Genomic DNA, 11344 nt, shown 5'->3' on the forward strand with positions numbered 1-11344 from the left:
AAAAGGAGTAAAATAACAATTACCAACTCTAAAAGATGACATGGTTCTTTTAAAACCATTCTGAAGTTTGAATTTTATACAACAGGAAAAAAAAAATGTCCATAGCTGCATTTACATGGAAATTTGGGGATAGGGTTACTCTGCCCAGACCTTTAGGAAAAAACAACCTTAGTAAGTCTACTCACAAAACTGCTCTCTTTACTACAAAGAAACCTTTGCCTAATAGGATTCTTCCACGGTATATAGGTTTTAATCCTGGAATTCAGAACAGGCTTCGTTTTGGCTGGAAAATAGAATTCTTAATCAAATATATTAATGTACAAAGATGTCTATAATCAGATTTGTGGTCAAAGGGTAATTCACGTCTGTGTTTTTAAAGGTTATTGTAAGACACAGGACTTTATACATTAAAACACATATACTGTTCCCAACCAGCTATTCAAACAGAGGGTTTTAGGGAACAATTCAAAAGCTCACAGGGACTTAAGGATTAACCACTAGTGTAAACATGCAAGTGTAACTGGCATGAAATGTCCAAAAAGAAATGCCTGATAACGATATTTTCAACTCCTTCTTTTTCCACATGATTATTCATGATACACAGTCCTAACTGGGCTCGTAATTTCCAAATAACACACAGACCCTTTTCCTCAGACCAAGGGAAGTGTCTAGAGCTACCGACCAAGAAGCAGAAGAGGCACCAAGAATTTAGCTTAGAATTTTTTTTTAAAAGAGTAGGTATCTGTAAATAAGCAGCAAGAAAAAAAGCCAGTTGGCTCAAAGTTGAGTATTCTCATGTTGACCTAAAAATATATCCATGTCTCCAGTCACAGCGACATACTGGGAAGCGTCAGGGCGTCCTAAGTAGCTCGTTTACCTGTGGTGTCCAGGTGAGGGAATAAACAAAGGTCGTGAGGTATTTTCTCAACAGGCACTGTGGACGATGATCTGTGGATAAAGAAAAAACTCCCATGGGTTTCACGCTTTAGAAGAAACTGGTACCTTCCAAAGTCTTTTCATAACTTAAAGCAACTATTAGAGAAATCTAAGCTAAGAATGTGGTCAGATACAATGTGTGCATGTATAACAACAGGTAAGATCTTTGCAGGCAAGTCTTACAATAATTCCAAGAAGCCCATGGGTCTCCAGCCCCTGGAGGGGTCATCACTGATCAGAGATTCCTCTACGCCACTCCTGGGCTTGTCGCTTGTTACAGAATTATAATAATGTCCTTAATTATATTTAGGACACGCAGAAAGTCAGCTTGCATCGACTTTAATTAAAGTCAGACTTCTCATCAATGACTTTCTGCTGACTTTTGATTTCTGGCGTCCATGCTTGTGTGGGTCACGGCCGCACTGAAAACAAAATCTCCAAAGAAAATCTAAGAAGTGATGATTCTTAAAATGTGAAGTAGGTTTATGAGTCTATGACGGAAGTCTGTGCTGTTGTTCAGTAAAAAGCTGCTGAACAAATATAAAAACTGTCACCTTAGGGGAAAAGAGGCAACTTGGCTTTCCCGGGGATGTACAGGTTGGCTGTGTAGAAACCGCATAGCTGGAAAACTATATAAACTCCAAGAAAACGGTAACGAGAGATCTTAGTGGGGTCATCTATGGTGCTGGTTCCCAAAGTGGGGTCCCCCAGCTGTCAGATCAGCATCACCTGGGAACCTGTTACACCTGGAGATGCTCAGGCCCCACCACAGACATCCTGAGTCAGAAATTCTGCAGACAGAGCCCAGCAACTTGTGTTTTAACGAGCTGTCTAGTGACAGATGCGAGTAAAGGGTGAAAACCATTGATCCACGGACTGCAAATTGAGGAGTCGTGAATTCAAATTTGGCCTCCATGACGTGACTGTTAGTTTAGTTTTTCCTCTCTATTTCAATGTTATCCAGATAAAACTGGAGTGAGATGATTAACCTGAAACACTGTTAGAAATGTAAAAAGAATACCAAGAAAACTGTTATTTGCATCAAATAACCATGCAGTTATTATTCAATTTCATTTTATTTATGTTTCAATTCAGGTACATGAAAAAAACCCCGCTGTTTTCAATTCCCTTTCCAACAGTCTACTAAGAAAACATAATGACTTGGTAAGGGATGTGCATCGTAGTATATTCCAGACTTTCTCCAACATATAAGAATGTTACCAACAGTGACGATTTTCCAAAAAATATACAGCCGGCCTGTCCACAGGCGGTCAAACACCCTCCTTCCTCATAAAATTACAATAGAAATGTGGCGTAACCTACATTTATTCAGCAACGGAGGGCCCACACATTTTCACGTAGAATCTAATTTAATCTTCCGAAAACACCTGAGAAATGGGTATTTTATAGAGGAGGGCATTGAGATGGGGAGAAATAAAGCAACCTGCTCCAGCTCACTGGGCTGGGAGCGGGCAGAGCCGAGGCCTGGACGGGCAGCTCTGTAGGACCCCTGGGGGCATTAAGAACCCTGAGCACGGAGTGCCTTTACCAGCAATGCTGGACACTGGGCATCCTTCAGGTCAGCTGAGCTGGGAGGAAAGTGAGAAGTTACGATCTGGAGAAGAAACTGCTTTAGAAGCAAGACCTGTGTCCTGCACATAATAGATGTACAATAAATAACAGGAGCTACGTATTACTGTCCCCTCTACTACTGTGCTAGGTGTTGACTAGCTCTCTAATGAAAACAGCCCTGTTTCCCATCCTCTTGAAAGATACTTCAGAGTTTACCACGGAGTTTTTGTGAAAAAACAAACTTACTGTTTTTCTGGTTGCACAACTGCAATCTTTCTCTTCTTTTGTGCTGTAAAACAGGCAAAAAGGGAAAAAAAGAAAAGCAGCTTTGATAGCTAGCTAGGAAGAAGCATTTTTTAAAATGGCTCGGTAGGTATAGAACTGTCTGTTTTAAAGTAACAATTTAAAAACTGAAAAGTTATTTCATTCAGGCCACAATTTTATCTTAATTTCTTCTAGCATAAAATAGACTTTGACTTTTCAGAAATGAACTCTAAATATGATTTAGTACAACTAACTTTATCACTACACTGGCTACTTTATTCTAAAATGTGCTTCTAATAAAAAGAAAAAGAGCACACATATCAGACCTCCCAGGAACACAGCTGGTAAGATGGATTGGTATAAGCGTGATCACCCAGATGACTTTTTTCCCCGCAGAAAATCTGATAAGTCAAAAAACTTTACCATAGCAGCATGCTCCCAAATTAGGATTAGAGGCATGTTTATAAACTACAACGTTTTATCATTAAAAGGAGGATTGGTGCCTAGCAAACATATACGTCTGTCAAATAGTGACATAAACCAGCCAATAATAAACTTGGGGTTAAGAACATTTCCAGTTTATATTTATAACTGGTTAGAGTCACATTCACAAAGACAGACCAGAGCTTCTGGCATATATAAATTTGGGCATAGATAAGCCTGCATCTTCCAACATTAGCAAAAATTAATTCTAACAGAACTTTTCTAAAGCTGTCAGAGTTTGACTTTGCCTCTTCAAAGCAAAATGTATGTGTGAGAAATAAGGCGAAAACAAAAATAAATAAGAGAAACAGTGACTCAAATTTCATCTATTTTTGATTTTATTTAGTACCCAATTCCAGTACAGGCAGACCTCAGAGATACGGTGGGTTCAGTTCCAGATCACCCCAACAGAGTGACTATCGCAATAAAAGAGTCACAGGAACGTTTTCGTTTCCCAGTGAATATAAAAGTTATATTTACACTATACTGTAGTCTACTAAGTGTGTAATAACATTACGTCTAAAAAAACAACATACATACCTTAATTAAAAAGTACTTTATTGCTAAAAGATGCTAGCTATCATCTGAGGTTCAGTGAGTCGTAACATCAAAGGTCACTGATCACAGATCACCACAACAAATAAAATAATACAGAAAAAGTGAGAAATATTGCAAGAATTACCAAAATGCGACACAGAGACACGAAGTGAACAAATGCTGTCGGAAAAGGGGCGTCATAGCCTTGCTTGACGCAGGGTTGCCCCAAACCTTCAATTTGTAAAAAACGCAGTATCTGTGACAAGAGGTCTGCCTGTAATTACTATGAAAAAGTATGAACTCCGTGATCTCTAAAGTGAAAAATGAGTGTAGACTCACCTGCCTAACTCAGTCTTTGCTAATTAGGTTGAGATGCCTGAAGTGCGTGATGTTTTGATGAGAAGCCACACACAACAGACCGGGAAGCGAAGCGCGAAACGGAAAGGAGGCATCGTTATGTTCATCTTAACCCTGCGGGATTTCATCCAGAAGAACTCAAAACTCAGAATGCTTGTCGCCTCCCAAATCCATGTGAAGGAAGGAGGACGAGGATCGGGGCATAGATTTCTGTCTGAGGCACAACCAGGCGCCAGGGATCCGGCCCAAACCCGGAGAACCCGGGGAGAACCTGCCCAGTGGCTGCGGAGGCTGAGGGCCAAGGAACCGCGTCATTTTAAGTGAGAATAAAAGAAAAAGAAAAAGAAAAAGAATGCCCTAGAGACTGAAATAATTATTCTAAGCTCAAATTTTTAGAAATATTTTAAAGTGAGGGGCAGTGATGTCACCGTTATTGGATCAGATTCAGTGTGCAGTATGGGGTACAGAAGAATCCCTTAAAATCCGCCTCTGTCTATAACCTGGGCCCCCTACTTTGATTCACACGGATAGTGCCCCATCTAACTCGTAATGAATATGTAGTAGGTCTCTTAAGTGTCCTTCAAAATCTGTTGACATCAGGGAACAGGAAGCCGACTATGGGATGGAACTCCCTTTATGGCAAAGTTCTGAGCATCTACGTAAGCGGACCTTATGGTAGGATGCTACAAAGAAGTCAGCTAGCATATAAATTAATAAAGAAAACATTAGAAATATATTTCACAAAAATTAAAGCCCCTTAACTTTAAGGACTCACATTTTAAAATCATACTTCTGTTATCCATTGGGGGGAGTAATAAATGCCGAGATGGATTAGGCTTGAAGATTTTTAAATGGTTACCATTTTCAGGAAAATGACCTACAATAATATATGTTAAAACACACACTTGTAGGTATTTAAGTGGTGTGTGTTTGTGTGTGTGTGTGTGTGTGTGTGTGTGTATGTGATGCTGTGCTGTTTAGTTACTAATATTGTTTTAATTTGGCATTTTTGTGATCAGAAGATATGATGCACTTTTCAAAGTCCAGTTGGAATCTCATTGGTTTAGTTAGTGCTCAGAGTAGTTAAGTGTTTATATTTATGTCAGTAAATTACTGGGACCAATTATGATTATTTTGGGGTAAACCTCATAAGGAAAAGTAGTTCTTTCTCAGATATGATCATACAAACGTATGGTATTTAGCTGAAATTTTTTCTAATCAAGATCATGAATTGTACACAAAACGGGGAGTGAAGATTCCAGATCCTCTCTCTGCCTCATCATGTGACTTAGTTTGTCAATCAGGGAAATGTTTCCGAATATTCATCTCACGCGGACATTTAAAGGATAAATGAGACAAAAGTACTGGTGCTCTGTGTGAAATCAACAACCTTTTCTGATTTTTACGATCTGGCTCCACTAACTGTCTTTACCAAACTGCCTGTTTATTCACCCAAGTCCCAGATGTTACCCAGTTGGGCTCCGAGCAGGGCGATACTTACAGACTGTCTTGTGCGGTGTGGTCAGAGGGTAGGAGTTGGCTTCACACCAGCCCACGGGGAAGATGTCCATGGATTCAACGTCAACAATGAACTCTGGAGCCGGACTCTGCAGACCTGCAAGGAGTCAAGACAGCAGGTGCAAACAGGTTTTACCAAAAAAGACACAGAAGAAGGAGGGAAAATACAGGGCACCCCTGAGATGGAGGAAGACGTTCCTCTGAATGTTAAGCACAAAGCCGACAGTATCTTACAACAGATACAAATGCCTGAAATGTAAAGTAGCAGGAGTACGAGGCATTCACATGAAGTGGGGGTCTGGAAAGGACAGCTACTTCCCCCTGAAAATGGGAGGAAGAGGAAGGAATCTGGGGACAATTGGCATCTAAGCCAGAAAGGCTAGAAGGAACAAGCATCCTTCTTTCCTAAGAACAGCTTTGAAATTAAGGAAGGTGGTCCAGCTTGGTGGGGTAGAAGCAACAAGACTTCTTCACCCGACACCAAGTAGAGGTCAACCTTCAACCAATGAAAGTTAAAGGCTCCAGCTGAAAGGAACTAGTAGGGCTCAGTAACACTAGTTATAAGTAGTGATCATCAAAGCACAATTTCCTAGGGAACGTGTTCGTTTATCCTGTGATGGAAGTCACTTATCCTGAACTCAGTTTGCAGTCTGCGTACTTTCGCCATTTCACACGAAAATCACTTATACAGGAATGTCTCTTTAGTGGGGATCTGCCTAGGTATCACCTCCTGTTTCATAATCACAATGATGCCTGTGATAACTCAGCATCACAGCTGAGAGACTGCGAAAGAGAGAAAAGATCTGGATGTAATACGAGCAAAGGTTCCAAGGAACTCTGCTTACTGAGAGAGTACGTTTAGAACCCAGCAAACTAGTGAAACGAAGGACTAATTCTACACCGAATCAATAGTCCTTTAAAAACACACTTGGAGGGAAGACACTCTTGAATTAAGAATCAAAAGATAAGAAAGAGCTCTATTAATAGAATGACTCCCTGGCTCTGACCACTTAATCCTGCTGTGCTTTGGTTTCTTCACTGCCAATCAAGACGAAAATAACACTGTAGAAACTCCATCACACGTCACGTGATGAATTTGGAATAGCAACCCCCTCAAAACATAACTTCCTGAAGCTCAATACCAGCAAACACAAAAGGTCCTAACCATTTTAGCTACGCTGGCTCCTAGAGTACGTTATTTGATAAAGGCAGGTACCCAGTTTAGCGCTAAAACTTTATTTTGGTGTAGACAAAGTGCCCTGAACACTCTTGACAGTGGATACTTCCACGTACGTATTATCATCAACATTAGTCACGCTGAACTTTTGATTTGTTCTCAGAGAAAAGTCGTTACTGTGATTATCAATCCTAACTCCCTTTTCACTGAATTCTCCTGTAATTTGAAGGATACATAAGCTACAAGAACGCAAGAAGGTTTATAGAGGTTATTTTCCAACACAGTTGACTGAAAGAAAGCATTTCTGTCTTGTATTATATGACTCAGACAATATTTAACCTATTTGCCAAAGAAATCATCAAATAAACAAGAAGACATCCAAAACAGACAAAAGGTAAAGAAACTCTCCAAGTAGCTTCAAATGTGGAAGTGACTTTTCTTGTCGAGAAGCGTGCTGGATTCTGCAGAGGGGCCAATGAAGAGGGTCACTAGGCTGTTTCCCAATTCACAAGGCACAGCCTCAGCTTCAGACTCACAAAAACACAAAGATAGAGCGTATTTCTTAGCTACTCAGCAATTTTGCTAACAGGTTGAATTCATCTACTAGATACACTTGTATTTCCAGATTTCTGTTTAGGTACAAAAAAGATTTTCAAGGTCAAAGTAGTACTTCAAAAGGGAGCATAAAGTGAATTTTATAGCTTATTCCTTCCTGAACTATTTCTATCTTCCAGTGTTCTGCTAGTTCATACTAATGCTTTAACATATACACTTCTATAACAATATATACGTTCATGTATTTCTAAGGCCGTCTTTACCATACTTTTAATATTCTTTGATCATGCTTTCCGTTCAATTAAACAAACACTCAGGAGCTACAAATGTGTCAGCAACCATGTTCTCAAGAAAGTTACAGTCCTGCCTTCCTTCCACCCCCAAATCTGGCCCATTAAGGCATCTATTAAATAATAAATGATGGAAAAGTGGGGTATTTATCATCCAGGAAAGTATTTGTGAACCTGAAACTTTTCCAATCCTCTTCTGAATGATGAGTACTAATTTTTTATTTCCTGTTATCAGTCTTATGAATCTAGAAATATCTGGCTGGACTCACAATAATTTTTTAAAACATAACCCATTATTTCCCAAGATTAGAGACTCAGTAGCTTACAAAATAAGTCATTAAAATGTTGCCAAGGCTCCTTCTTGATTATTCTAGGATGGCCAAAACTACCTATGTGGAGAGATACTCTGCTAAGAGCCTCTGCAATACTCCTTATCATTTTATAGAACAATGTCCGATGAACAACACAAGGCCACACTCAATCTCTGACTTTGTTTCAGCTGCATCAAGTCATGGATTCTACTTATTCATTCTTACCCCAAACCTTCATCTCAATAACCATCGGGAAGCCTAAATCTCCATCTATGGGGCCATACTTGAATAAGTTACAGTACATTCCTATAATGGAATATCCATCCTGCTGCTATAAAAAAGAATGAGAAACCTCTTTATATATTTATACATAAAGATGTATATTTGAGTAAAAGAAAAGCAGGGCACAGAACACTGTGTATATTTAGTATGCTACCATCTGCTTTAAAGGGGAAAATAACATACTTACATGTGCATGAGATAAATCTGGAAGAAATGAAAAACCCTAATTCAGTGGGTGTCTGCTGGGAAAGGGCCTGAGGGACAGGAGTGGGGGGAGACAATATGACCAAAGATACTTGATGTATTTTCAGCCCTTGTGAATGAATTACCTATCTTACAACTACAACGCCGCCATCATCACAATGACAACCACACAACAAAGCTATTCAGAGAAGAAAGGAGGCTCTCACACGGTATGGCCACAGAGGTCGGATTAAGGGAGGACAAGTTACCTTAAAAGGAAATTAAACTATGATGTCATTTCACCGCTACAGGAGAAAGACTTTCCATACTCAAAGGGCCCGTGTACCAGCATGTAAAGTTGGAGGAATCACTTTGGAACCTCAAAACGGTTTTGCAATTTGCGACATCCCGAGACTCTGTCCTCAGACCAGTGCATCCCATCCACTTCCACAAAGTGCCTCTGGCCCTTCTGTCTGCAGAGACTGTATCCAGCTTAACCCAGCAGAGGATGCAGGGCACTGTGATAGAACCGGCGGCCCCTTCTACTGGGAACATCGGGATGAAAGAAGAGGACGGCTGTGATGATGCTAAAGTGTCTTCCTAGGAACACAATCCAATCAAACTTCTCACGGTAGTAACTGCTTCATTCCCAGCAAATTATGGATGGGAATGAGCCTGGGCGAGCACCAGCGGAGATGCTGGTGGGACCAGAGGCAGGAGGGCTGTGAGGGCAGAGGCTAGGAGCAACTATGGAGGAAGTTCACTGACTACACTAATAGAATCCGAATGGCCCCTGCATCTCAGGTGAGAGCCAGCATAGGAAGAAAGGCAAGAGGGATTGAGGGACTCGTCCAGCGCCCTCATCAAGAGTTAAAGGCCACACCGAGTTGTGATGGGCTCGAGTGTGCGATGAAAAGGTAAAGCGCTGGAAGAGAGAAAAGCAAGAACTGGGTGCTGGAAACCCCACCCGCCATCTATCCTGGGCCCTCCATCTGCAGACGGGGGCCCCCAGAACACGATCTCAGAGATCCCTTGTCAGCTCTGGAATAAATTCCTAAGGAATCAAGAGACGGCAAAACTGTGGCTGGCAAGATCGACATGTGATAGGAAGCCATCTGAAGGAAAACAACAGAAACGGGACTAAATAGGTGAGTGGAGGGAGAGATCCATCCACAGAATGGCAAACTCTTACAGCACTTACTCTGGACCGGATACTTTTCAAGTGTTTCATCCTCACGACCCTAAGAGAGCGGATGGTTTTCATCCCCATTTTATAGATGAGTAAACTGAGGGTCAGGAAAAGATCAACCGGCCAGTAAGAGGGGGATCTAGGGTTCAAACCTAAGCAATTTAGCTCCAGAGCCTAAGAAAGCAATCGAGGCGGGCTCGTGAGGAAAATGTGGTCAGTCAGAAGTCACACTCAGCACAACGGCAGCTTGAAAGCCCAAACTTTCCTTTGGTTCCTGCTGCAAAGCCCTCTGGAGAGTAGATTCCCTGCCCCAGCCTCCCATCAAAAGCCTTCCCCCAAATTCCCATTTTGCTTAAGAAAGCCAGAGCCAGGGCTGTCGCTGACCACTCAGAACCTGTGTAACTGATTGGGAGTCTTCAAAGCCTGTTCAAAGACAGCACCCACTCCTGGGCCACGTTCCTCTGTGTAAGAATACAGGTCCTGCTCCCATATATACCCTTATCTGCTAAAGCAGCTTCTCCCCAAAATGTCTCCTGCAGCCCATACCTCTTTTTAAAGATTTAAAAACCACCCACACTGGCTTGAAATATAATTACTTCCACATTTGCATTTTCCCTTGTTTCATTCTTGCAGGTCTCTGCAAAATGCTATTAACCACCTGACTTTATCACAAATTACAGAAAAGGCTTAAAGAGCAGTTTTCTGCACCTGGTCTCCTAGACAGAAGAGGTTGCATCACCTGAGTTTCTTTGCCCATTTGATCTCCTAGAGGCCTTTACAAACTCTCCATGCAAAAGAGTCATCCGGGGAGGGTGACGTGAAAATGCAGATTCCCAGACCCTGCTCCCAGGACTCAGAAGTCATGGGTCTGGAGCAGCCCCAGGAACGTGCACTTTGACAGGACTCCCGTGTGTTACGATGCAGAAGGTAGTTTACTGGAACTGAACCAAGCACACACGGAAAAAAAACTGACCAAGGAGTTGTTGAATTTTAGCTTACAAGTATAAAACATCTCACTGTCTCAAAACTCAGTGAGCCAAACAGCAGTCCTTAAGGGGCTGCTCGCGTCTTAAATCGCTTTCTCGTTAAGGGACACCGATGTTATTTATTCCTCGTATCTATTCAGCAAGCCTTTAGCAAGCAGAGAGCACACAAACTCTCATACAAACACTGTGCTGTGTGATGACAGGCAGAGAGCGCAGATGTTTACAGACACTAGGGGTCCACTCTGCTGGGGCACGGGCTCCAGGCGCGGAGGCTGAAATGGAAGGGTGCTGCCTTCTTTCTGCTCATCAACCTCCCCCACTTCCTAGGATGCTCTTAGCACAACTCGAGCACTTTATAGGTAGGACTTCGCCCATAACCATCCTATAAGGCAGAATCCGTTAACCCTACATTTTATGGAACTGCACGAAGAAAAAGGAGAGTCTAAACTCACAAAGTACTCAAGATCACACATCTAGGAGGCAGATGCGCATGTCGGGAGGGGGTGGCTGAATGCCGAGTTATACAATTTGAGTCTTTGCTCTGTGAGAAATACAAACTCGCTGAATACTTAGAAGGAGGCAGGGGCTCTATTATACAGAGCTAAGCCTTACTGCTCTATGAGGATGGGAGAGAAAGCAGTTGAGAGACTACTGACATCCTAAGAGGAAGGGGTGGAGACTTGGCACCAGAGTGTGGCAGGGAG

The 11344-nt window shown here is 41.8% G+C and overlaps 1 protein-coding gene across 1 annotated transcript in view; it reads right to left on the minus strand.

The window, feature by feature from the left end:
- Window positions 1-11344, minus strand: part of SFMBT2 (Scm like with four mbt domains 2) — a 205718-nt gene that overhangs the window by 35657 nt on the left and 158717 nt on the right. The window contains exons 12-14 of the mRNA XM_024732290.1: window positions 5651-5764; window positions 2755-2797; window positions 878-948 (exon numbers count right to left, since the gene is read on the minus strand). Coding sequence (XP_024588058.1) covers window positions 878-948; window positions 2755-2797; window positions 5651-5764 — 228 coding nt within the window. The remainder of the gene's footprint in view (window positions 1-877; window positions 949-2754; window positions 2798-5650; window positions 5765-11344) is intronic.

Source organism: Neophocaena asiaeorientalis, unplaced genomic scaffold, assembly GCF_003031525.2.
Source record: "Neophocaena asiaeorientalis asiaeorientalis breed wild unplaced genomic scaffold, Neophocaena_asiaeorientalis_V1.1 scaffold176, whole genome shotgun sequence".
NCBI classification, from domain to species: Eukaryota; Metazoa; Chordata; class Mammalia; order Artiodactyla; family Phocoenidae; genus Neophocaena; species Neophocaena asiaeorientalis.